At 39.8% G+C, this 26,202-nt stretch overlaps 1 protein-coding gene across 1 annotated transcript; it reads left to right on the forward strand.

Moving 5' to 3' along the window:
* The first annotated feature begins 953 nt into the window (after nucleotides 1-953).
* SGT1B (phosphatase-like protein) lies at nucleotides 954-14,882 on the forward strand. The gene is made up of 10 exons (XM_008796803.5): nucleotides 954-1,420; nucleotides 3,295-3,364; nucleotides 6,425-6,549; nucleotides 6,789-6,945; nucleotides 9,726-9,822; nucleotides 9,950-10,015; nucleotides 11,715-11,853; nucleotides 13,519-13,601; nucleotides 14,060-14,164; nucleotides 14,395-14,882. Exons 1-10 carry the CDS (start codon nucleotides 1,261-1,263, stop codon nucleotides 14,500-14,502), a joined length of 1,110 nt encoding a protein of 369 aa, XP_008795025.3. The 5' UTR covers nucleotides 954-1,260; the 3' UTR covers nucleotides 14,503-14,882.
* The last annotated feature ends 11,320 nt before the right edge of the window (nucleotides 14,883-26,202 follow it).

Raw genomic sequence — 26,202 nt, forward strand, 5'->3', positions numbered from 1 at the left:
TGAAATAAATGGGTGGATATCTCTTTGAGTTGGGCATGCTAGGTGCTCATGTGTCAACTTTGTAGGCATCCTAACTTTATCTAGCATTTAAAAAATGGTGACACTCTTGAATTCCTTTGGATATCCTCGCCCCCTGATCCCAAAGTTTTGCTATTTAGAATTCTCCAATATATTTTTGATAAAATATTTCAGCTCCTTTTTTTTTCTTTTTTATTTTTTTAAAAATATTATAAGCAAATTTTCTAATTTTGATTTTAATATAGTTGCAAGTGTACCAACTTGCAAAGCCCTAGATTCAACATGTCAGTGATACTAGTGAGGCCATCACATCCTATGCCCCAGCCCTCCTCTCCTTCCATATTTTGTGCTCATAAGTTTTGTAGCATTCTCATCGTTACTCTATGCATGAGAATGTTGCTTCCCTTTTGCAAACTGGATTATAGCTAAATTTCAGCAACCTCTTTCTTACAAGTAAGAGGTTAAGGGTTTTAACCCAAGTTATCTATTGGAAATGGTCCATGCATGTCTTCTTTTAAAGGGAATAGGTAGGATATAAATTTTCTCATGCCTAAAAAAGATCAAAAAAAAGTTGCTTCCCCTTATATGGCATCATATGCGCAAGAAGAGAGAGAAAAAAATTTACAATAATCCAAAAATAATTAAACATGCGATCCAGTGCACCAAAGCTCGAAAAAGCTCAACATGCCATGTTGAAACTTAAATAAATCAACTAACAAATAAAATCACACGTAGAGATTTCTTGATGGATAAATGTGTGGGAGACTACCACAAGGCTGATACTCCATAAAATCAAGCATGGCAAAAGGTGTTTAGTTGTAGAAAAATACACATACAATCCAAAACTAACGTTCTCCCTAACTCATTTGGTTCTATATTTCATGTTGCCCTAGCTTCAACCCAACCCAAATACTGATCCCATTGAATGAAACGGAGTCAAACTCGGATCCACCCGGATCTATTGACGCCAAGGAAATATCGAGCCGCCGTCAGCGCGGACAGCATTATGCGGCCGAGCCCCTCGTCTGCCTTATCCAGGCCTTAGTCCTTTCTGCGTCCGGTCGTCCTTCGGCAAGGGGGTCCGTCGCTTCGGAAAAGAAGCGTCTGGAATCCTCGAACCCTGCGAACTCCCCCGTCCCCATCTTGTCGTCTCCTCCTCGCCTTCTTGGTCTTCATCTTCATTGATCCCTTGTTGTTCCTCTCCCTCTTTCTCCCGTTCTGGTGCTCTCTCTTCATCTTCCAATGGAGACCGATCTCGAGAAGAGGGCGAAGGAAGCCTTTGTCGACGATAACTTCGATCTTGCCGTGGATCTCTACACGCAGGCCCTCGACATGGACCCCAAGAACGCCGATCTCTACGCCGACCGCGCCCAGGCCAATATCAAGCTCGACAACTTCACTGGTAGGCGTTGGCTGATCAAGAATCCTCTTATCTAGTGCTATTGGATAGTCTTTTTAGGTTTTCAGCTTTATTTGCTCCGTTCTTTGAGTCCCCTTGCCTGTTCTATTGTTGCCTGGGGTGAAAACCAAGTGGTTTATGATTATATGGTGGCGGTGTATTTATGTAAAAGTTGGTAGCAGGCTGGTTGATTGATTTATTGGTTACTTTTTTCTCGATTTTGCGATCACTTTTCTTTTCTTCTAATTTGATAATGTTCATACTCTTTTTCGCACAATTTGGATTCTCTCGGCTTCTCGAGCCAATCCTTGCGTCATGGAGAATTATAATTAGGCATTCAATGACCTCTTATTTGAGTGCCCCTTTAAATGCTAACCAGCCCCCCCCCCCCCCCCCCCCCCCCCCCCCTCCACACACATTCTGTGCTAACCCGGGAGCGATATTATTTATCTAGCTTGCAACATTCTATTTTTCAGTAGATCAATTTATCAATATCATCGTGAGAGCAAACCAGTCACTTTAATTACATTAAGGACTCATTTGGTTCGTGGGAATTTTTTTTTCTCACTGGAATGTTTTTTTTGAGAATATGATTCCTAAGAATATGATGCAGTTTTAGCATATTTGGTTGATCATGAAAAAGTGGCACATCTCAGAGTGGCTTATATTTAGTTGAGCATCTACTTTCCAAAAAAAGTTGTATGAAATACCTATTATATCTTTAATTAAGTGTACGACCTTACTCATGGCTTTTGATGGCTTAAAGGTATTTTAGGGAAAAAAAAGAGATCTTAATTTCCAACCGGTGAGAAAATAGCTTTTCCATGTCTCCCATAAGTTTTTCTTTTCCATGAAACACGAGAATCTTATTCCTATAGAAATGCTATTTTTTTCAATTTTCTCCTTTGAAAACTCCAACTATACAAGAAGTATTTTTTTGTTTTTCCGTTGACCATACATTCCCTCCTTTTTTCTGCAAATCAAACGAGTCGTAATGAAACATAACTTGGAGAAATATGGACAAGAAATAAAAGGGAGATACTACTATAAGGCAATATGACCATTTCCATGGCCGGCAACAGGTCACACTTGATTTATGGTATAGGTTGTCTGGGTATAGTTGCTTATTAACTGCATAACATCCGTCCGTCTATGCCAGTTCCTCGAAGTCATTACTTTTCAAATATTGATGCAAGAGCAACTAAGACAAATTTTGCACCATGGTCTTTTTTTAACCTGTGTTCTCAAGCTGAAAGCCATCCAGCAAGTGTTACTTTACATATGGATTGGAAGCTGCCCTTCTTTTTAGGGAAAAAGAAACATCAAACATCTGAAAATCCTGTCACCTATTGTAAGTAGTAGGTTGTAGAGATGTGCTCATATGGGTTAGAGCTTTAGGGGACCAACTGGTTTCTCAAGGACATAAAGGAGCTAATTAATACATCTTTAAATGATAATGGCTTAAATAGTCTTGCTGGTTCTCGCTATTTGTGGGACAGATCCTTACCTAACGCTACCTTTGTGACTGTTTACTATTTCTTGTTGATTTCCTTCTATATATATATATATGTAAATATTAGGTAAAGATCTATTATGCATTCCTCTCTTTTTCTTTTTCTTTTTTTCCTTATTTTTTAACCATAATTATTAACAGAAATCTATTTTTTAAAAAGCTGCGACACTCTCAAAAAACTATATTCTTGCTAGTTTGACATCCTAAATTTCTTTTTTCCAAAAATGGGATTGGGTTAGTTTCTTGTATGAGTTTGTTGTCTTTTAGAATTTTTTTTTTTCATGTCATTTAATTTATAGATCATGCCCAAGTTGATATCTTTTCTCATGTTGTTAGTTTTATGTATTTTCTTTTTATTTTGCAGAAGCTGTTGCAGATGCAAATAAAGCGATCGAGTTGGATCCTTCAATAGCAAAAGCTTACTTGCGAAAGGGGTTGGTACAATTATTCCTGTACTATTATGTTATGCACCATGTATATAGTTGACCTTGTGTACTTTGTACAATTATATGGACATTTTAACTATTAAGATCAAATAGTATTGTAGTTGAGCCTTTAAGTATGGGCTGACCCTTTGGTTCTCATTCATTGGATTGAGCATGTCAAAACAGGGCTTGGGCCTAACAGATTGTTGACTCGGGCAACTGTCATCCTTGATTTTGTTGTATAAATGAAATACAAGTCATAAACCATTTGTTCTTGAAGAAGTTAATGTTATCACTATTGAATCTTATTTTTAGGGTTATACGTACATAGTACATTCCTATACATACCTATGAGGCCTATAATATGCAAGTCCTGGTTGGTTTAGATAATGTTGGAGAACTTAGTAAAAATGTATTATTTTCTCTCTCTCTCTCTCTATATTTATAGAGCTATGGATCTTGTCAATATGCAATAAATCATCTATAGAAACAATAATTTGCTTCTTGAATAAAAATTTTACCATAAGAAGCTAGGGGATGCAAATTCTAAACATACTTTTTTTTATAACATATGCATTGAATTCTACTAAAAGATACCTAAAAAAATTTACGGGCAACTTTTTTTTGGTAAGCCGAATACATCGTACTGTCCTAGTATGGATATATCCAAAAAAGTTAGAAAGAAGAAGATAGCGAAGATGGGGTGGTGAAGACTCATAACTATTACAAATCTAGACACCAGAGTGCGGCGCAACATACGATGTGACCCAATTAGCAGCTCCATTCGCTTCGCGATATACATGGGTAACCTGGGAGACCATGCAATTCCTCAACAGGTTGCGAATGTCCTGCAATAGTGAGTGTTTGTCGCCAGCCCTAGCATGGCACTGGATTCACCTAATCACGATCGTCAAATCTCCTTTCAGGTGAACTCGATCCACCCCCAATGTAACTCGCGCGTAAGTAATACCCTCCCAAGCAGCCTTGAGCTCAGCTCCAGAAATAGAGGTGTCATAGAGTTGATTGCCTCCAGCTGTAACCAATCTGTAATCAACATCTCGAATTACAAACCCGACTCCTTTTCTCCCATCATCAGACATACTACCATTAAAGTTTACCTTAAGAAAGCTTGGGGATGGGGCCTCCCAAGAGACGAAAATTGTCCGAGATGCTCTAAAAGCTGAATGGGAATCCCAGATGTTCCTCGCAATCTCAGGTCCTCCAAAAATATGCGCATGGGAGAACTCATCAGCATAGAGAAGTACTCTATCAGCCACCGCCCTATGGTTTTGTCACTGCCCCTTAAAGATCCTGGAGTTTTTGTCCAGCCAAATATGATAAACAATATAAGCAGAACTGACACCCCTGTTATTAGTGATGGGTCCCTTCAAGAACCTTTCAAGTAATCAAGGAACGTTGCGATCGGGCTCGAAGACTACTGTAAGCACTCCGACCAGTTGCCACACCTAAACTACTCTTGGGCAACTAAACAGGACATGCTCGATAGACTCCACCATATCCCAGCACCCATCACAGGTAGGATGGAGCCTTATGCCCCATCTACTTAAACCTCTCTGGTCGGCAGACAGCCCCACACCACCTTCCACAAGAGCAAGGCATCCCAGGACTGAACACGGAGCTTCCACATCCAACCGACATCCATCGATCGAGACGCCACAACTCTATATAGCTCCTCCAGATCAGTGGCTCTCATCTTGGATCTGCACATCGTACTCTAGATTCTTCTGTCAGGCTATCAGTAGGGCTAAAATTCTCTCCACCAACTGAGCCCCAAAGAGCCGCATGATCTTCGCTGCATCCTATCTCCGCTCCTCAGAAATGAAAAGGTCACACCTAAGGTCGGAGCTCTCCACATCAACCGTAGTGTGCCACAATTGGAGAGGAAGATTTGACACCCAAATATCCTTCAGAACATCGATCGATTGGCTGTCCCTGACTACCCACCTAATCTGGGAGGTCCCTTCCGAGGCTTGCTTGCACATCTCCCGCCAGATAATGGAACTGTGCTGGCCTGCCTGGAAGTCCAATGCCTGAATGCCATAGTCCGTACTTAGCCCTCATCAAGGAGCATCCGGTTCAAGCAGGAATTGGGCGACATGCCTGGCCGCCATGGTCTCCCCTTGGGCAACTTTCAAAAACACATAATTAGACATATGGGGCTGTTGATGAAGTTATTGAATTTGTGCATCTCTTTTTGTTGTTTCATGACATGAATGTTCAAGTTATGACACATTCATCATAATCGAAGTTGACTACCTATGCATTTTAAAAGAAGACATAGTTGCATTGTTCACCTTTAACCTTTCTCTCGTTGTATCTTAACATGCTAAAAACAATGTTAGTATCTTTTCAGTTCATTTGATTTTATTTTATTTTTAATGTAGTGCTCTACATGTTTCTCCATAGTCATTTGTGATAAACAGGAAGAAGTTGCTTCATGTTATTCTGGACAAAAGAGGAGAGAATGGGGTAGACTTCTTGAAGAGAGGATGTCATGTTACATTTGTGACCTACCATGAATGCTAGTGAGCCGACCTATGCGGCCCTTTATTTTGATGCTGTACTTTTTCTTATTATATGTATCTATTTATTGGATGCAGTTGTTGATTGCTACAATTAGTAGAGTCATACTTTGAAAGTCTCGGTAGATGTTTTGACATTTCCTTATGGACATTATTTTCTCCATACTTTTTACTTACATGAAGAAAGTCCATGCAATTCACTAATTTGAAGATGGCATTGCATGGTAATTGAGCTTGTGCTTTTATGATCAGTTAAACTTTGTTTCTCTCCCTTCTGCTTGTATAGGTTCCATTTGCTTAGCTTGCAGTATAGTTATTTCATGTGGGTTGATATGATGTCATTTGATTTTAAACAATTAGGTTACTATGCTCTGCTTATATATATATGTTATTTGCTAGGGCAGTCTTGACATTCCATGTGGATTGACAGTACATGCTGGATTTCTCATTTATTTTTAAACTTTTGATCACCTTTGTAATTTGTTTTTTCCTTCAAGTAATTTATGGTGTAAAATTGTGCTGACAGAACTGCCTGTATCAAGCTTGAAGAATATCAGACTGCAAAGACAGCTCTTGAAGCAGGTGCGTCGTTGGCACCTGGAGATTCAAGATTCACACGATTGATCAAAGAATGTGATGAGCGTATTGCAGGTATAATCTTGATTTAAACTTTGTACTTTCTTCATACGGGATGCAATGACAGTTCTGTTAATGTCATGCATGGATGGAATGATACGATGAACTGGTCATCAATTGTTTATTTATATCTAAAGCCATTTTTACATCAGTCTTCCTCATGATTCTCATCAATAAACTCAATTCTTTGATCTTTGTTAAGCTGGGATAATTCTTATGAAATTTTCTTCATGGTCATGCTTGCTTGTGTGCAGAGGAAACTATTGATTTGCCCAAAAAAGTGACGCCAAATGCTTTACCAAGCACAATGTCTCCTCCATCAAATATAACTACTGAAATCAGAAAGGATCCTCAGTCCCCAAATGATTCACCCTGTCAATCTGCAGTAATCCCGAACAAACCGAAGTACAGGTGATTCCTCCTAATCATGATTGGCCTTCTAACTTTGTTTCATTTTCCTGATACTTATGAATCTTTCATGGTCTCTGTGCATGTTGTAATGTTTAATGGAACTGCTCCCATAGCAAATCTTCTTAAAATAAGAGCACATGATATGTCTAAAAGCCTTTTTGCTATTTTTTGCCAACTCTTTGTGTGAGGTTTTTGTATTTCTGACTCGCATTGTAAGCTGATATATTGAATTTTCCCCATTTCTCGCATTATATTATTGTTCTGAATGTGCTTTGAAGAGTATTTTATTTGCTACACCAGGGCTTGAAGTATCACATTATGGGGGTGTACTTGTTACATTCTGGCACAGTATGTATTGCAGTACACCATGTCTACTGATGGTTTGCCAGTATGGTGGGTATTGTATAATATATGGGCAGTATAACATATGGTAAAGGTTGGTATGTACTGCAACATAGTTGTTTTTTTTATACTTGGTCGCATCATCATCCAACCTGCAGCTTGATTTATCAGTAAAAAGAGAGAGCCAATGCTTCTCTCTCTCTCTCTCACACAAATATTCTAGGTAGGTGTTGAAAGATGTAACTTTGAAAAGTGACATTCAAGCTTAATGTCTAGTAAGCTTTATGATGCTGTTATATTTCTACCCTCATTATTGTAGTAAGGTTTAAAACTAAATTTATGGAGAAGCTTTTGGAAATACAGAAGGTTTAACCCAGTTACTTGTCAAAGGAGTTAATTATATTTATTAATTGTTTATTTAAGTAGAAGGCCATTTGTGGATGACAGGTGGTGAGGTAGGGGAAGAAGAAAAGTTATTGGTGGGGTTTCTTCTCCGAAAATGATCTACTAGTTTAGGATGTTATGGTTTTGTCCAAGGTCCGCCGAACTGGTACCGGAACTCATACCGGTCAGCAGATATGGTGCGCTTGGGCGTGTCGGTTCTGAACCAGCATACCATTTTTTTTTAAGTTTTTCGAGTTCAATTAATTGGTAATCAATTTTTTCAAGTTTTTCAATGATTTTAGGTCTAATTTGATTTTTTTGATTTTTTTTGATATTTTTTTTGATGTTTTTATGATTCCGATTTAACCTAAATGATGCATCTTGCTGTTTTAAAATGATACAAAACATAAAATGATTAGTAAGATGTTGCATGCTACAAGAAGCAACATGAAATATTCTCAAATCAAGTAGTAAGTTGAAAAATATAAAATAATACAATCAATTACATATATTTAAAATACAATATACATATGCACATCTAAAATCTCGTCGAGTGGCGATGCCTCTCGTAGATATCCGGATCATTAGCATAGTTAGGAGGTAGATCAACCCATCTCTCTAGCCAAGCGATGTTGTAGTCTTGTATGTTCATTCCATAAGAAACACACTCTGGGATATAAGCATTCTCGGATCTCTTGTTAAAGCTATGGCTCTGAAAGGTATTTTCTGGCTGATAAAACGACTGTGAAGGTGCCCATCCGAATAAGCAGACAACAAAATCCATCCCGTAAAATGCTCCGGACTATGTAGGATAGTAGCCATCGGAAGATGTCTCAAACGTACCATATTTGTATCCGTATTCGAGCTATTTTTTGGAGCTCCTCCAAAAAATAGAGGAAATGAGATAGGAAAGAGGAAGCACACCTTATTTAGGTTTGGATCTTCTTTCAGTTGCACTGAATCGGTGTGATTTTGCAAATTGGAGGGAAAGGAGAGCTGTTTAGACTTTAAAGTCTAAACCAAACAAAGAAGATGATGTTGGAAAGGCCTTCGGCCTTCCCAACACCTTTTAACAAAAGAAGTAAAGGGGGAGGGGGCCCGGTTCCAAATCGGGTCGACTCCGGCTCGCATCGAGTTTGAACGAAACCGGACGGTTCTGAACAGTTTTGGCCGATTTGGTCTAGTTTCGCCCTTCTCCGGCCGGTTTTGGTTGGTTTGGAACTCGTTCTGGCCGGTTCGGGGCCAGAACTAAATTTAATAGACGAACCGACCTGGTTCCCCACCGGGTCGGCTCGGTACGGGACGAACTAGGCAGTTCGGTTCGGTTCGGCCTACCTTGGTTTTGTCACTATCCAAGGGCTAGAACCAAAGTAGCCTAGCTTTAAGCTGTGGTGGCTCATTTAAATCTGAAGGGAAGCAAAGAACTTCAGGTTAAAAGTGAGGACCCCATTCCATTTTAGAGAATTTTCCATAAAGGGAAAGGGCTTTTATTTTTGAGGAAAATTTTGAGGCTAATTTTAGGCTATGCAGGATGCTTTCTTATGGTGAAATGTGTCCTACTGTGTCCCAATTGGATCTGATGCATGCATAGGCCAATTCACCAACGGACTTCTGCATTATACATTTTTTTTTGTTTTTATTCTATTTGATTTTATATTCTCCCATTTTCTTGGTGGGTATTTTCCATTGTGCAAAGTGCAAACTTATTATTTGCAAAATATATGAAACTTGCATTTGTTTACAGTTTCAAGTAAAATTTATTAAATTAAGGTAGATAGGCACTTGATTGACGAGAATGTATTCATATATATATATATATATATATATATATATATATATATATATATATATATTCTATATTTGGTAGATTGCTCAAGTTACCATGTTTCATTTTTTGTGTGCTGTTTGGCTATTTTTGATCACATGTTGTTTGGATTTTGCTTTAATTGTAGTGAAGCATTAATTTTTAGGAATGTTGGTTTATTTCTGCTTCTTTCCAGTGCATGGTTATTTTTGCAATTAATGATCATGGGTTGGTTGTCTTTGCAATGCAGGCATGACTATTATAATTCTTCTACAGAAGTGGTTTTGACAATTTTTGCTAAGGGTATTCCAGCTAACAATGTATCTGTTGACTTTGGTGAGCAAATGGTATGCTCTTCCACGTATTCTTATCCTTTTCCTTTTTGATGCTTTACTAGTTTTATCTGAGTCAGTAAATGCGGAACGTGATTTGTTTTGTGTCAATACTGAATCATAGTTTTCTTCATCTTTTCAGTTGAGTGTTATAATAGACATCCCTGGGGAGCAAAAATATCATTTTCAACCTCGTTTATTTGGAAAGGTATGCACTTGATCTGATATTTCATCTTATGTGCATATAATGACCATCATCATGATATAGGAAGGGATTGAGTGCTTCTCTATTCACCTTTTATGTATACCGGCCTTTTCCGTCTTTCTTGCTCCGTTAAAAGATTGGCACTGTTCTGTCCATTGTCATTTGGCATGTTAAATTTGTTGATATGTGAGTCAATCAAATCATCCATTTTGATGTCAAACATCCTTTGCGTAGAGTGAATTTTTTTTGCAAGTTATGATTCTACTAGAATAGAGCACATGCACCACACGTGAAGAGAAATGCATTGTATGCATATGGGAGAAACCAACATACAGGGTGAGGCTCGAATGAGGTTGTATTTGCAAGATAAACACATCATCTTCTTTTTTCTTAAAAAAAAAAATAAATGGATGCAGGGTCCTCTAGGGAAATTGCGGGAGGCTTTGGAGCCGAAATGCATATATGGACTCTGTAGTCTTTCAGGTTATTCACTTTTTTAACTGTTTAGAAATCTTTGTTCCAAGACTTCTAATTTTACTCATAGATTAAGAAAAGAGAAGTGGATGGTCAACTCCGATAGGTAAGGCGCCAAGATGCAGAAGTGCTCTGGACAAAAGCATGCAGTGTCACACTTTTCATTCTAAACATTTGTTCTGAAGCTTACCATGATGCATGGGGAGAAATTAGATGTCTGTTCTGACTCTGAAGGAAGTTCTGTTTACAGTTGTGTTCCATTGTATTCCTACTGTTGGCTGTCTTAATATGTTACATGGATACAGGTACGAGAGTGTGGTGTATCTAAGCTTTTCTTACGAATCCATACCCAAGTGTTGCAGTCAAATATCGTCAGGTGTGAGGAGATATTTAACATAGCCATCCTATCAAATATGCACATACGAATTGTAAGATGCATATTAGGAACATCTGCATCACCAGCTCCTTGATGGCACTGTTGCCAAATCATCATAATTCAAGCAGTCATACTTCTCAACGTATGTATTATTATATCGGTGCTAGTCATAATGTACATTAGGAGGCAACCGAGCTGAGACTGCCCACCCCCTCTGTCAAGCATTTCTAGAAGAGGATACTATAAGATGAATGTTTTCATAAGCTTCTTTCTCACACAAGAAGTTGTGTTTTTGCCTATTGTCCTCTTCTTTGAGAACAGTAGGTCAATCTGCTAATCACTTTTTTTTTGGATTAATATGGATAACTGACAGCAGCTCCCTTTTTGTTGTGTGCAACATTTGTTATAGTGGAACGTGAACTTCCAAAGTATGCCTTAGCCTTCACGTCAAGCTTTGTTAATTGATAAGTTTCTATGATCATTACCAGATGAGCCTTGTGCTGCAATGTCCTTTTTTTTATAAGGGATAGCTGATTGGCTGCTTGTAGATTTCAGCATGATTAATATTTTCTTTTATGCAAATTTTGATTGTTTATTGTTCTAAAATCAGCGAGAAACTATCATGTGCTTGTAGTCCATGATCATCATGATCATCTTTTTTTTCCTGTTTTTGTTTTTTTTTAATTTTAAAGTTGGTCAGTATGGTTTTGGAGGCTGAGTTATTAGCAAAACATTTTATTTCAGATGGATTCCTGAACTTTGTTTCATGTACCTATTTCATATATTAGTGTTCGTTACATTTCTAATTATGCTCTTTTCTTCCTTTCCTGATGTTCATCGGGAAACAAGCAGATTATACCAGAAAAATGCAGATACGCGGTCATGTCTTCCAAAATTGAAATCCGTCTTTCAAAAGCCGAACCTATCACGTGGACGTCTTTGGAATTTAGTGACAAGAGAACAGTCCCCCAGAGGATAAACACATCATCAGGTAGTGTAAGTTTCTTGTTTGATGCGATGATTTGTGCACATGGCCTTTTGCCAACAAAAGAAGGGGAAAATAACTATTAAATCTTTTGATAATTCTTAAAATACGACAATTATCCTGTTCAAGTACTGGAAGACCACTTGATAAGTAGGCTGTCTTATCTGCCCATACATGTATGCAAGGCACACCTTTGATTATGTGTTGGAGCATGTGCTCACCTGTCCCAATGAAATTCAGTTTATCTGCATTTGCTTATCTGCTTCTTCTTGACATCTGCACCACCTTTGTTCAAGAGTTAAAGACTCTTTTAGATGACAACTTTAAGAATGATTTTTCATTTTTCTAGTTAACTTTTCATGTTTCATCCAAGGTAAAAGATATCCTTTGATAAAATATAATCCAATTTGGAGGTGGTTTTATTGCTGCTACTTGCAAGTATGCAGTTGTTTCAGTAGCCATGTGAGTCTCTGACTCATTTTACCCAACTTGAAGCAATCCTTTTTGCAAAACAATATTGACAATCTTGTAAATAAAACAGAACTTCGATTATCTTTTCACAGAAGAATAAGATTACATGTTCTTAATATAAAATTGTTTGGTTTACATGCATGCACAATCCTTTGTTTGGTTTTTGTTTGTTTACAGGCTGATAATGGACTTAAACTTGTCCCATATAAAGGTCCAATACTTTTCCTTTTTTTAGTGCAGATATATCGATTGTCTATTGTCTGGTTGCTAAATGCTTGTTTTGTCGGAAGTTGTTACCATCTTTACTTGATAGCCAAAACCAAATATTAACAAAATCTTCTTGCTTTATTTGGGCCAACAAGATATGCGTTGTACCTTCTTAAGTTGAGCAACCAAACTGTGCCTTGAATTTCCCATCTCTTTATTAAATTAGGAAAGCATATGTACTTATTTTAGGAATGAACAAATGTTTTGGGAGGAGTCTTGCGGTTTTTTTTTTTGTAGCATCCATTTATATTTAATGCTTTCTTTTTGTTAATGAAAAGATATTGAAATCCTTTCTCTAACTTTTGTCTAGATTACTAGGTACCTCTCCTTTGATTGCCTGAGACCTGCCCGGGTGCCCCTGTTTAACAAGGTCTCTTGGGATCTAGCTTGCAATTTGATCCCTATATTTGACCCATTTTCTATTTAAACAAAAGAATCTTATTTCCTTGTAATCAGAAATATATTTTTCCTTTCTTTCAAATTTTCAAAGTTATCAGTAGCTATTCATTTGATATTCTTCACCATGTGGTTCCGCCTATCCAGTTCCTTTAAAAATGTTGGCTTCTCTCCAACACTTTGTTGTCAAAGGATTGTATATGGTCCATGTTAAATGTTGATATTTTGGCAACATATATTGCCAGTTTTTGTTTGTGTTTTGGTTAAATTTTCTGGTGCGTGTTCTTTAACTGGGTTATGGTGACATCAATTTTTCTCTAAAACACTAATGACTTGCTTAAGAATATCTCAGAAGTTATGCTAGTGAAATATTTGGTTCGCTAATGGGACCAAGAATAGTTAGTAATAGGCATTAGATGCTTGGAAAGGTTATTTTGTTTGAATCTCAGTGATCAGGATATTCTGGGCACCGAAAATGCTTATATTAGTAATTAGAGATATTAGACACTGATTATCCCGCTTATTTTGAATATGCAGTACCAATGTCCAAGAGACCATCTTACCCGTCATCAAAAGCTAAAATCGATTGGGATAAGTTGGAAGCTCTGGTAAAAAAGGAGGTAATCAATGACTTGTGTGTGAAGAACTTTTAGGGCCTGTTTGGGAGAAATCCCAGAGGGATCCAACTGGATCATTCAGGGAAGGGGAGCCTGGAGAAGAAAGAGAAGGCGGAGAGGATGGGAGAGGGTTGTCATGGGGGTCGTGGGGCATGATTCCAGAGGGATCAAAAAGTACCTCACAAGGTGTTTTTTTTCTAAATCCCACAGGAAGTGGGCACAAGGACCCCGTCTGGCTCTCTTGGGTCTTCTCCAGAATCCCACTTCCCGGCCAGATCCAATGGGAAGTTTCCGAACACGCCCTTAGTAGGGCTATCATCCTTTTGCATATATCCATGGATGCCTATATGAAGCCAATGAACCTATAATCTCCACGTCTTTCTTTTTCATTTTCCTAATGTTTCACGACTCCAAGATGAACATGTCATTTGCTTTCTTTATTTTCTGTTGCTTTTTGCCAGGAGAAAGAGGAGAAGCTAGATGGTGATGCGGGATTGAACAAAGTGTTCCAGGATATGTATCGAGATGCTGATGAGGACACAAGACGAGCAATGAACAAATCCTTTGTAAGATATTATTCTTATCCAGTAAATATTGTTTCATTGAGGATGATAGCCTGCTATATTAAATTTATGATGATTATACTATTCTCTGCCTTTGTTGTTGTTGTTTTTGCTAGAATTGCCCTTGCGGCAACTGCTTGTAGGACCCCTTCAAAAAAGCCTTGTCAGGGAGATGCCTGTATCAAATTTTGTTTCCCTTGACTAGAAGTCTAATTTGGTGTTCATTTTTATAGATTGAATCTAGTGGCACGGTGCTCTCTACGAATTGGAAGGATGTGGGTTCAAAGAAGGTAGAGGGAAGTCCACCTGAAGGGTTGGAGCTGAAAAAATGGGAGTTCTGATCTTATTGCTGATACTATCATGGTGCAGCTTTTATTGGCAACATGGCTGTGCATCTCAGTTCAAGGATGGAAGTATAACTGTACAATTTCACTCTGGACCAGCTTTTTATTACAAAGTGGCCAATGTCACATGTCTTTCAATGTCTGACACAGCTCACTAGAGGTTGATTTGATTTTTTTTTTTCCGGAAGAATGCAGTTTTTGGGGTTGTTTGTGCTGAAGTTCTGTTGTTTTATTCATCCGTGGCTTGTGAAGGTTTCTCTTCTTTTTGTATGTTTGGTTTGAACCTGTTGTATTTTGGTCCACTTTTTCTGTGTCTGCACAAGGAGAGCATATTTGATATGGCCAAATTTGGTACCCTATCTGGTCCTTTACTGAAACATGTTTATTAACAGTTAGGTTATCAAAGGTGAGCGTCCTTGATGACCATTGAAATGCTTCTGGGAATTCTTAATGGAAAATGCAACCCAAATATGACCCGGATATCCTTTTAGAAGGGTGGTGATGTGCTTTCAGTACCTGACAATGTAAGCTAATTCACATTTAATGTGGACATGATCCAAAGAGACTGGATCCAAAGGGGTATGGATTCCAGTAAGCAGCCCAAGACAGGTTATGTATGGGTGGAGTGTAAGTGTTAGCTACAATAAAAAGTTTGGTGCTATCTATCATGCATGTTTATGCTTCTTGCCTCGACTTTGTTAAGCTTACTGATCAAACGGAGGGTGGAGATTAAATTCAAATTAGACTTTCGAAAATGCTTGAATTTAACAAACTGAAATTTTTGTTTCAATACTTTCTATGTTGGTCTCATTCTTGATACACTTTGGTGGTCAAAATTTTGTCATCTCCTTTTAAAACATTACGTATGTGGGGGTTAATCAATTCATCTATAAAATGGCTGGGTGCATATATTTATCCATGCAAATGTTTCTCCTTCTTAAGAATTTTCTCCAAGTCATATGATAGCATCAACCAATCTGGGTTTTCTCAGGACTGTTTCATTTGTTAGATGTATGCCCTAGAAGCCAATTTGGCTGACACATTGTTGATTCTAGGGACATAATTTTGTACTTGACTATTTATTATTGAATAAATAAAAGGCATCTTTTCATTCATATTGTTTATGTGTCTATGAATCGTCCAAGGAATTAATAAGATGATGATACATATTCTCAAGAGTTGAGAATTTGAGCCATGTATCATTGGTGATTAATTTCTAAATGCTCCTGATCAATGGATCATCACGAGGACGGTGATCGATCCGATCAGTGCACAGATCACTCTCCTTCTGGATGGACGAGGCTGGAGTCCACAGTGTAGGGACACTGAAGTGATAGTGCAGGTGCTTGTTAGAGAACAAGGGTACTGAGCGTGACCAAGACAAGAAGTCACTTGGATGTCTATCCACTCGTCAGTGACTTGCTTGATGTTGCAGTAGTGTGACTGGTCCTTTGACCTGCGGTGCTTCGGCTACTCACAGTGAGGTTATTGTAGTTTGACTGCACACATACATGGTCTCTAGCCATATGGGTCCATGCAGTGTAGATTGGCTGCAGTAGGTTCACTGTAGGAGTAGGGTATGCACCTATAAGGAATCTATCGACCTTGATAGAAAAGGAGTGATCCTATGTGATTTGTTAGACTGAGTTCTAAGACCTTGGCCAGGGCAGTAATATAAAGTGGAAAAAGAGTTTTCCACTATCGAACTCAAGTCGAATAAATCTTGACATATGACAGACGATGGGGTTTGACGAGTTGTCCATGACCTCCGTCCTGTAGGGATCCACGATAGTAGGATTGTATCACACGTTAACTGCACCTAGAGGTTCATCATTCCATTCTGCTGGGTAGCCACTACATGCTGCTAGGTGTCACTGGTGGATGGTGGGACTCATAGGGATTATCTCGATGATCGATAAACCCTAATGAGTTGAGTTGGAATCGTTCCAACCAATTGAAAGGAGTTTTCAATGATATAGTGATAGAGATAACAATATATCTCACTACCAGTCAGAATAGAACCTATGGGGTCACACACACTAGAAGTATTGACCGATCCGATGGTTGAAATCGTGATTAAGAATCACAAGTAATCAATTTGATTGATAAAGAAGTTGAAGAAGGAACAAAGGGAATTAATTAATTGGACTTGAAACAAGAATCCTACTTCGGGTAGGATACCTAGAGTCCTAATTGGATTAGGACTGGGAATCCTAGTTGGAGTAGGACTGAGATTCCTACTTGGGATAGGATTCCTAAAATCCTAATGAGATTAGGAGTTTTGAATTAAAATTGGATTCCTACTTGGAGTAGGATTCCTAGAGTCCTAATCGGATTAGGACTTCGGATTCAAATAGAGTCCTAATTGGATTAGGACTAAAATTAAACAAATCCTAATTGGATTAGGATTCCTTAAGTCCTAATTAATTAATAATCTAATGAATCAACATGACTCCTAATTGGATTAGGATTGAAGAGTTCAATTGAGTCATGATTCATCCAAGTCCTAATTGGATTAGGACTAGCATAGTTGAACCCAAAATTGGCTAATCCTAATTAGATTAGGATGAAACCATGAGAGAGGCACCTAATCCTCTTCGGAAGAGGATTAGGTTAACCAACTAAGAGGGGCATCAGCCCCTCTCCAATTGCTTAGGGCGACAAGAAGAGAGAAGGTGGCCGGCGCTCCAAAGAAGGAAGGCTGTCAAGGGCTCCTAACTTGTAGGAGCCCTTGATGCTTATAAAAAGGGACCTAGGGCCGGCGCCCTAGGGGTGAGCTCTCTTCCTCCTCTTGCTGCCGCCACCAGCCCCTCTCCACCCTTGGTTCAGCCGCCATCAGCAAAAGAAAAGAAGAGGAGGCGTCTCCCTCCTCTTGGTCTTCTTCCTTGGCTTCAGCGCGTGTGAAGAGAAGAAGGCTGCGAAGGGATTTGATCTTCTTCTTCTTCTTCAAGATCCTTCTTCTTCCTCCTCTCTAGTGCAATCAAGAGTTGATTGAAAGAGAGGACATCAGCCATCAAAGCTATCTTTGCAAGGGAGCTAGCACCCCGGTGAGATAGAGAGCTTGGATCGAATCCTGCTTCGTGTGGATACCCGTAGAGGCCGGACGTTTGAACGGCTTCAAGCGAACCCTCTTCCAAAACCACGAATTCAGATTTGCGGTGATCATCTACCCGCGCAAGGTGAAGATTTGATCTTCCTAATAGTTTTAAAAGTTTTAATTCTTACCTAATTACGAAAGGTCTCGAAACAACGTTCATGCGATGAACGTCGAACCCGTGCATGCCGATTCCGCTGTCATCTGAAAAATTTTTGAAATATCAGCGGCATGGGCGGGTTCCCAACAGTGGTATCAGAGCCTAGGCTTCGTAGATTAAGGTAAGAATTAAATATCTAAAGGCATATTAGATCTGAAAATTGAATGATCATGCATGCTGAAAAATTCTGCATGCAGATTTTTCAGGGGTGCTGATTTTTTGCATGCTGATTTTTATGTGATAAAAAGATGATTCTAAATGCATTGTTAATGGGATTACAAAGTTTAGAATCATGATTAGCATGATCAGCGACCTATGTCATGATATAATCAGTTAGTTTTCAGATCTGAAAATTATAATTGTTGCATACGGTGATGATCATAGGATTCAAACCCTTTTGGTATCAAATGTAATGACCTGCGATGTGATCTGCGATGTCATGTAATTTTTCAGATGCTTGCATGCATCTTATTTGATATTTTGAGAGGCCTGCGTGCCTCCTAAAAGGAGATGTAATTTATTTTTATTTTTATTTTACATCTGGTTGTATTTCTGTGATGTGATGTACATCAACGATCAAGTTGAAGCAAAGGCATGAGATGAAAGGTGATCTAAGCGGTTGATGGCGATGGGATCAAGAGTTGATCAAGGATCGAATCAAGGAGGCTTGGAACCAATTCAAGAGTTGAAGACCACTTGATCGATTGATGTGCATGTGCTTGTAATACGACCTAATTAGAATCCATGATCATCACCTAGTTAAAGTTTAGCTTTAATTTGATGCTGCGATTATAACTGCCTGTGATGTGCCGTTTGCATGTGATGTAAATGCGAGTCGGGTAGATAGGTTTACATGTGATGTAGCAAACCCAATTGAGACCTAAATCAAAACCTCCTCAATCAAGTCGAAAGTGAACCGACATGAGCAAGTCATATTAGATTAATTGATCTAATTGGTGTCTAGGAAAGCATAAAAGGTGGTTACTTAATTAGGACCTTACTCTCTGAGTAAGGGGAGCCTCCCACCTGCTTACCTGGCCAATTGTTTGATTACCTCTTATGAAGGGCTCAAGTTGCAAACACTAAGACCTGATTAACCAATATTAAGTCAATAGGTCTTCCACTGTAGTAGAGCTGCTAAGGCCTTTCTGATGTTGATTTGTCTCGGCTGGACACAGTGGTCAAGTTGCATCGGGGGGCTGGACCTCTCTATAGACATGAGATGTTGTAGGGTAAAGGTGGGGTTGGGCACCAATAACTGTTAGGTGAGGACCCAATGACGACTTTATTCCTACGGTTATACGGTGGGTCTGACTTAACTAAGAAATGGGACCAATAACTGTTAGGTGAGGTCTTCATGGCTTAGAGACCAAGTTGCACTGCAACATGCTTGAGAAGCATTGAACAAGAGTTGTACACTCATCCATCTATGTGTCACCAATAACTGTTAGGTGAGGTGGCATGTAAATCGGTGGGACCGCAGTACCCACTAGAAACTCTAGTCGTGTAGGATTTCCGTTTTCCTACCAGGGGAGTGTGAGGGATTCGAGAAAATAGTGGGAGTTACATTTGTTCTAAAAGACCTTAGAACAGATTAGGATCAAGTACAAAAGTCTAACTAGAATCTTTACTCTCTGCAGATACAATGTCGGCTTCAAACCCTTTGACCCGTATTCTTGAGACCAACCGACTGACCGGAACCAATTACAAAGACTGGCTTAGAAATCTCAAAATTGTTTTGGACTGTGAGAAAATAGGCTATATACTCGATTCAGATACCCCCACACTACCAGCACGTCCTACTGATGTTCAGCGTGAGATGCATAAAAAGTGGTTGGATGATGACATTAGAGTAAAATGCTCTATGATGGCATCCATGTCTAATGAACTCCAATGCCAGCATGAAAATATGAAGACTGCTAGGGAAATACTGGCACACCTGCAAGAGTTGTATGGTGAGCAAAGTCGCACAGCTCGTTTTGAAGTGTCCAAGAGGCTTTTCAAAACAAAGATGCGCGAGGGGCAGTCTGTCCATGATCACGGTCTGACCATGATCAAGGACCTAGAGGAGCTTGAGAAGCTCGGTATGGACATGCACAAGGAATTGCAAGTGGATTTGATCCTACAGTCACTTCCTGATTCATTTGGTCAGTTTATAGTAAACTACCACATGAATAAGATTGAATGCACTAAGACTGAACTAATCAACATGTTGGTAACTGCTGAGGGAGCCTTGAAAGGTTCAAGGGGCAATGTCCTTGCTGCTGAGTTGACTTCTGGTTCCAAGAGAAAGTCTACTTGGAAGAAAAAGAAGCCTGCTAAGAAGTAGAAGAAAGACAAGAAGCCAAAGAAGGAAGTTCAAAAGAAAAAGGCTAACGACAAAGGAAAATGTTTTCACTGCAATGTCGAAGGCCACTGGAAGAGAAACTGTCCTTCATACCTCGAGAGCCTGAAGAACAAGAAAGGTGACACACCTTCAGAAGGTATAGACTTGCTCATAATTGAAACTAATCTAACGGTTTCTTCTACTTCTAGTTGGGTTATAGATTCTGGTTCTAGTGCTCATCTGTGCACTACCATGCAGGGTCTAAAGGAAAGTAGAAGGCTGGCGGAAGATGCGGTAACCCTTAGGGTTGGCAACAGGGCAAAAGTTGCTGCTGTGGCTGTAGGTACCTACCATCTGCGACTACTGTCTGGATTTAGTTTAATACTTAGAGACTGCTATTATGTACCTGTTGCTAGCAGAAATTTGATTTCTGTTTCATGTCTAGCACAGGAAGGTCATGTTTTTACATTTGACAAAGACTGCTGTTCTATTTATTTGAGAAATAAAATAGTCGCACGTGGTTTCATGATTGACAGTCTCTATCATTTACATATGGATGTATCTGTGAATGTTACCGAGCAAGATGTGAGTGCCAAAGGATCCAAAAGATCCAGAGATGAGATAAACCAAAGATATTTGTGGCACCTCAGGCTTGGCCATATTGGAGAGGACAGAATGAACAAAATGGATAAAGATGGGCTTTTAGGCTCATTGACTTCCGAGTCATATCCAGTTTGCGAGTCCTGTCTTCAAGGAAAAATGGCAAGACTGCCCTTTGTAGGACATGGGGAGAGGACCACTGAATTACTTGCCCTAGTACATACAGATGTATGTGGCCCATTCGATGTGCTAGCCAGGGGACGTTATTCTTACTTCATTACCTTTACCGATGATTATTCACGGTATGGGTATGTGTATCTTATGAGACACAAGTCTGAATCTTTTGAAAAGTTCAAAGAGTTCAAGAATGAAGTAGAAAAACAAACTGGAAAACCTCTTAAGGCTCTTCGATCAGATCGAGGAGGAGAATACCTTAGTGGAGAATTTCGGGACTATCTCAAAGAAAACGGCATAGTCTCACAATGGACACCTCCGGGTACATCTCAACTCAACGGGGTGTCAGAAAGGAGGAATCGGACCCTATTGGATATGGTCAGGTCCATGATGAGCTTCACTGATTTACCTATGTTCCTTTGGGGAGATGCCTTACTCACAGCGATTTATTTATTGAATAGAGTTCCCTCTAAATCCGTTCCTACCACACCGTATGAGATATGGCATGGTAAGAAACCAAGTCTGGGTCATCTCAAGATTTGGGGATGTCCGGCCCACGTCAAGAGACTACAGGCGGACAAGTTAGAGGCTAGGACCATAAGTGCTCGTTTTATAGGATATCCTAAAGAGTCATTAGGATACAATTTTTACGTCTCAGAGGATCACAATGTGTTTGTGAGCCGTCATGCCATCTTCTTGGAAAATCAGTTTATCCTTGATAGAGGCAGTGGGAGGAAAATTGAGCTTGAAGAGAAAGTCTCTGAAAAGCAACGAGTCATGGATCCTATTGAACCCATTCGTACAGAGCCAGTACACGATGTCCCTCGACCACCTCGTAGATCTAGTAGGGTCTCCCATCCTCCCGATAGATACTTAGGTATACTAGAAGAGGATACCGAGGAAATGTTCCTAGTGGGAGATAGGGATCACATACAGGATCCCAAAACCTACAACGAGGCGATATCTGATGTCGATTCCGAGAAATGGCTGGAAGCTATGAAGTCAGAGTTAGACTCCATGCGTTCCAACCAAGTCTGGACTTTAGTAGATCCACCAGAAGGTATTGTACCTATTGGATGCAAATGGATCTACAAAAGGAAGATAGGTTTGGATGGAAAGGTAGAGACCTATAAGGCAAGGCTTGTGGCGAAAGGGTATAGTCAGCGCGAAGGCATTGACTATCAGGAGACCTTTTCACCTGTAGCCATGCTAAAATCCATCCGAACATTGCTTGCCATTGCAGCATTTCATGATTATGAAATTTGGCAGATGGATGTGAAAACTGCTTTCCTGAATGGATATCTTGATGAAGATATCTATATGGAACAGCCTTTGGGTTTCACTTCCAGTGATGGAGATCACAGGGTCTGCAAGCTGCAAAGGTCCATCTATGGACTAAAACAAGCATCTCGGAGTTGGAACACTCGTTTCGATGATGCAATCAAAACGTTTGATTTCATCAAAAACGAAGAGGAACCATGTGTTTACAAAAAGGTTAGTGGGAGTGCTGTCGTTTTTCTCGTACTGTACGTAGATGACATTCTCCTGATTGGGAATGATGTTCCCATACTAACCTCGGTCAAGGTCTGGTTGTCAAAAGAATTCTCCATGAAAGACCTTGGGGAAGCATCCTATATTTTGGGAATAAAGGTCTATAGAGATAGATCTAAAAGGATGCTTGGCCTGTCACAGAAAATGTACATAGAGGAGGTGCTGAAGAGGTTCAGCATGGAAAACTCCAAGAGGGGTCTCTTACCCCTAAGGCATGGAATTCATCTCTCCAAGAAGATGTGCCCCAACACATCTGAAGAGATTCAACGCATGAGCAAGATTCCTTATGCATCGGCAATAGGAAGCCTCATGTATGCCATGCTATGTACACGACCTGATATAACTCTTGCTGTGAGTGTCACAAGCAGATATCAGTCGAATCCAGGTGAAGAACACTGGACAGCTGTAAAGAATATTCTTAAGTACTTGAGAAGAACTAAAGATTTATTCTTGGTCTTTGGAGGATCATCAAAGTTAAAGGTAGAAGGGTACACAGATTCAGACTTCATGACTGATGTCGATGACAGGAAGTCAACATCTGGATATGTGTTCTTGTGCAATGGTGGTGCGGTAAATTGGAAGAGTTCTAAACAACCGATCATTGCTGATTCTACTATGGAAGCCGAATACATCGCCGCCTCTGAAGCTGCTAAGGAAGGCTTCTGGTTCAAGAAATTCATTGCAGAGTTGGATGTGATGACATCAGATGCCATAACACTCTACTGCGATAATAATGGCGCCATAGCCCTTGCTAAGGAGCCAAGGTCTCATCAGAAGTCTAAGCATATAGAGCGGCGCTTTCACCTCATACGCGACTATGTGGAGAAGAAATATGTAGAGGTGCAGAGAGTAGACTCCGCGGATAACGTGGCAGACCCGTTCACTAAGCAGCTGAGTCAGCAAAAGACTGAAGCCCACCTTGAGAAGATGGGCCTAAGATATATGACCAATTGGCTTTAGTGCAAGTGGGAGATTGTTAGATGTATGCCCTAGAAGCCAATTTGGCTGACACATTGTTGATTCTAGGGACATAATTTTGTACTTGACTATTTATTATTGAATAAATAAAAGGCATCTTTTCATTCATATTGTTTATGTGTCTATGAATCGTCCAAGGAATTAATAAGATGATGATACATATTCTCAAGAGTTGAGAATTTGAGCCATGTATCATTGGTGATTAATTTCTAAATGCTCCTGATCAATGGATCATCACGAGGACGGTGATCGATCCGATCAGTGCACAGATCACTCTCCTTCTGGATGGACGAGGCTGGAGTCCACAGTGTAGGGACACTGAAGTGATAGTGCAGGTGCTTGTTAGAGAACAAGGGTACTGAGCGTGACCAAGACAAGAAGTCACTTGAATGTCTATCCACTCGTCAGTGACTTGCTTGATGTTGCAGTAGTGTGACTGGTCCTTTGACCTGCGGTGCTTCGGCTACTCACAGTGAGGTTATTGTAGTTTGACTGCACACATACATGGTCTCTAGCCATATGGGTCCATGCAGTGTAGATTGGCTGCAGTAGGTTCACTGTAGGAGTAGGGTATGCACCTATAAGGAATCTATCGACCTTGATAGAAAAGGAGTGATCCTATGTGATTTGTTAGACTGAGTTCTAAGACCTTGGCCAGGGCAGTAATATAAAGTGGAAAAAGAGTTTTCCACTATCGAACTCAAGTCGAATAAATCTTGACATATGACAGACGATGGGGTTTGACGAGTTGTCCATGACCTCCGTCCTGTAGGGATCCACGATAGTAGGATTGTATCACACGTTAACTGCACCTAGAGGTTCATCATTCCATTCTGCTGGGTAGCCACTACATGCTGCTAGGTGTCACTGGTGGATGGTGGGACTCATAGGGATTATCTCGATGATCGATAAACCCTAATGAGTTGAGTTGGAATCGTTCCAACCCATTGAAAGGAGTTTTCAATGATATAGTGATAGAGATCACAATATATCTCACTACCAGTCAGAATAGAACCTATGGGGTCACACACACTAGAAGTATTGACCGATCCGATGGTTGAAATCGTGATTAAGAATCACAAGTAATCAATTTGATTGATAAAGAAGTTGAAGAAGGAACAAAGGGAATTAATTAATTGGACTTGAAACAAGAATCCTACTTCGGGTAGGATACCTAGAGTCCTAATTGGATTAGGACTGGGAATCCTAGTTGGAGTAGGACTGAGATTCCTACTTGGGATAGGATTCCTAAAATCCTAATGAGATTAGGAGTTTTGAATTAAAATTGGATTCCTACTTGGAGTAGGATTCCTAGAGTCCTAATCGGATTAGGACTTCGGATTCAAATAGAGTCCTAATTGGATTAGGACTAAAATTAAACAAATCCTAATTGGATTAGGATTCCTTAAGTCCTAATTAATTAATAATCTAATGAATCAACGTGACTCCTAATTGGATTAGGATTGAAGAGTTCAATTGAGTCATGATTCATCCAAGTCCTAATTGGATTAGGACTAGCATAGTTGAACCCAAAATTGGCTAATCCTAATTAGATTAGGATGAAACCATGAGAGAGGCACCTAATCCTCTTCGGAAGAGGATTAGGTTAACCAACTAAGAGGTCCGCTGATATTTCAAAAATTTTTCAGATGGCAGCGGAATCGGCATGCACGAGTTCGACGTTCATCGCATGAACGTTGTTTCGAGACCTTTCGTAATTAGGTAAGAATTAAAACTTTTAAAACTAATAGGAAGATCAAATCTTCACCTTGCGCGGGTAGATGATCACCGCAAATCTGAATTCGTGGTTTTGGAAGAGGGTTCGTTTGAAGCCGTTCAAACGTCCGGCCTCTACGGGTATCCACACGAAGTAGAGAACCGATCAAAGCTTTCTTGTCTTCCCGGGGTGCTAGCTCCCTTGCAAAGACTTCTTTTGATGGCTGATCTCCTCTCTTTCAATCAACCCTTGATCGTGCTTGAGAGGAGGAAGAGGAAGAAGGAACTCAAGGAAGAAGAACACAGCTTCTGCAGCCTTCTTTCTTTTCCCCGCGTTGGAAGAAGGATTGGAGGAAGAGGAGGCGGACAAGGCTCTCTTCTTTTTCCTTCTTGTTGGCGGCTGAACCAGGGAGTTGGGAGAGGGTGGCGGCAGCAAGGAGAAGAGGATTCAATTGCTTAGGGCGCCGGCCCCTAGTCCTCCTTATAAAGGGATTGGAGCTCCTAACTTTTAGGAGTTCCAATGACAACTTGCCTAAGAAGGGGGGGCGCCGGCCCTAGCTTCTTCATGTCGCCCTAGCCAAGTGAGAGGGGCTGATGTCCCTCTTACTTGGTTAACCTAATCCTCTTCCAAAGAGGATTAGGTGCCTCTCTCATGGTTTAATCCCAATCCAATTAGGATTAGCCAAATTTGGTTCAATCTACGCTAGTCCTAATCCAATTAGGACTTGAATGAATCATGACTCAATTGAACTCTTCAATCCTAATCCTATTAGGAGTCATGTTGATTCATTAGATTAATAATTAATTTAGACTTAAAGAATCCTAATCTAATTAGGATGTATTTAATTTTAGTCCTAATCCAATTAGGACTCTTATTTGAATCCGAAGTCCTAATCCAATTAGGATTTCTAGGAATCCTACTCCAAGTAGGAATCCAATTTTAATTCAAAATTCCTAATCTCATTAGGATTGTAGGAATCCTATTCTAAGTAGGAATTCCAGTCCTACTCCAACTAGGATTCCCAGCCCTAATCCAATTAGGACTCTAGGAATCCTACCCGAAGTAGGATTTGTGTTTAAGTCTAATTAATTAATTCC

This window comes from Phoenix dactylifera, chromosome 5, assembly GCF_051530095.1.
Source record: "Phoenix dactylifera cultivar Ajwa chromosome 5, Ajwa_hap1_PhDact_Kaust_v1.1, whole genome shotgun sequence".
NCBI classification, from domain to species: domain Eukaryota; kingdom Viridiplantae; phylum Streptophyta; class Magnoliopsida; order Arecales; family Arecaceae; genus Phoenix; species Phoenix dactylifera.

What these genes read in the sequence shown, in the direction of transcription:
- SGT1B (XM_008796803.5), top strand. Translation starts at nt 1,261, where the DNA reads ATGGAGACCGATCTCGAGAAGAGGGCGAAGGAAGCCTTTGTCGACGAT. An exon ending in CCGAACAAACCGAAGTACAG is followed by an intron (nt 6,946 to 9,725) that starts GTGATTCCTCCT and finishes TTTGCAATGCAG; the next exon opens with GCATGACTATTATAATTCTT. An exon ending in GAGCAATGAACAAATCCTTT is followed by an intron (nt 14,165 to 14,394) that starts GTAAGATATTAT and finishes TCATTTTTATAG; the next exon opens with ATTGAATCTAGTGGCACGGT.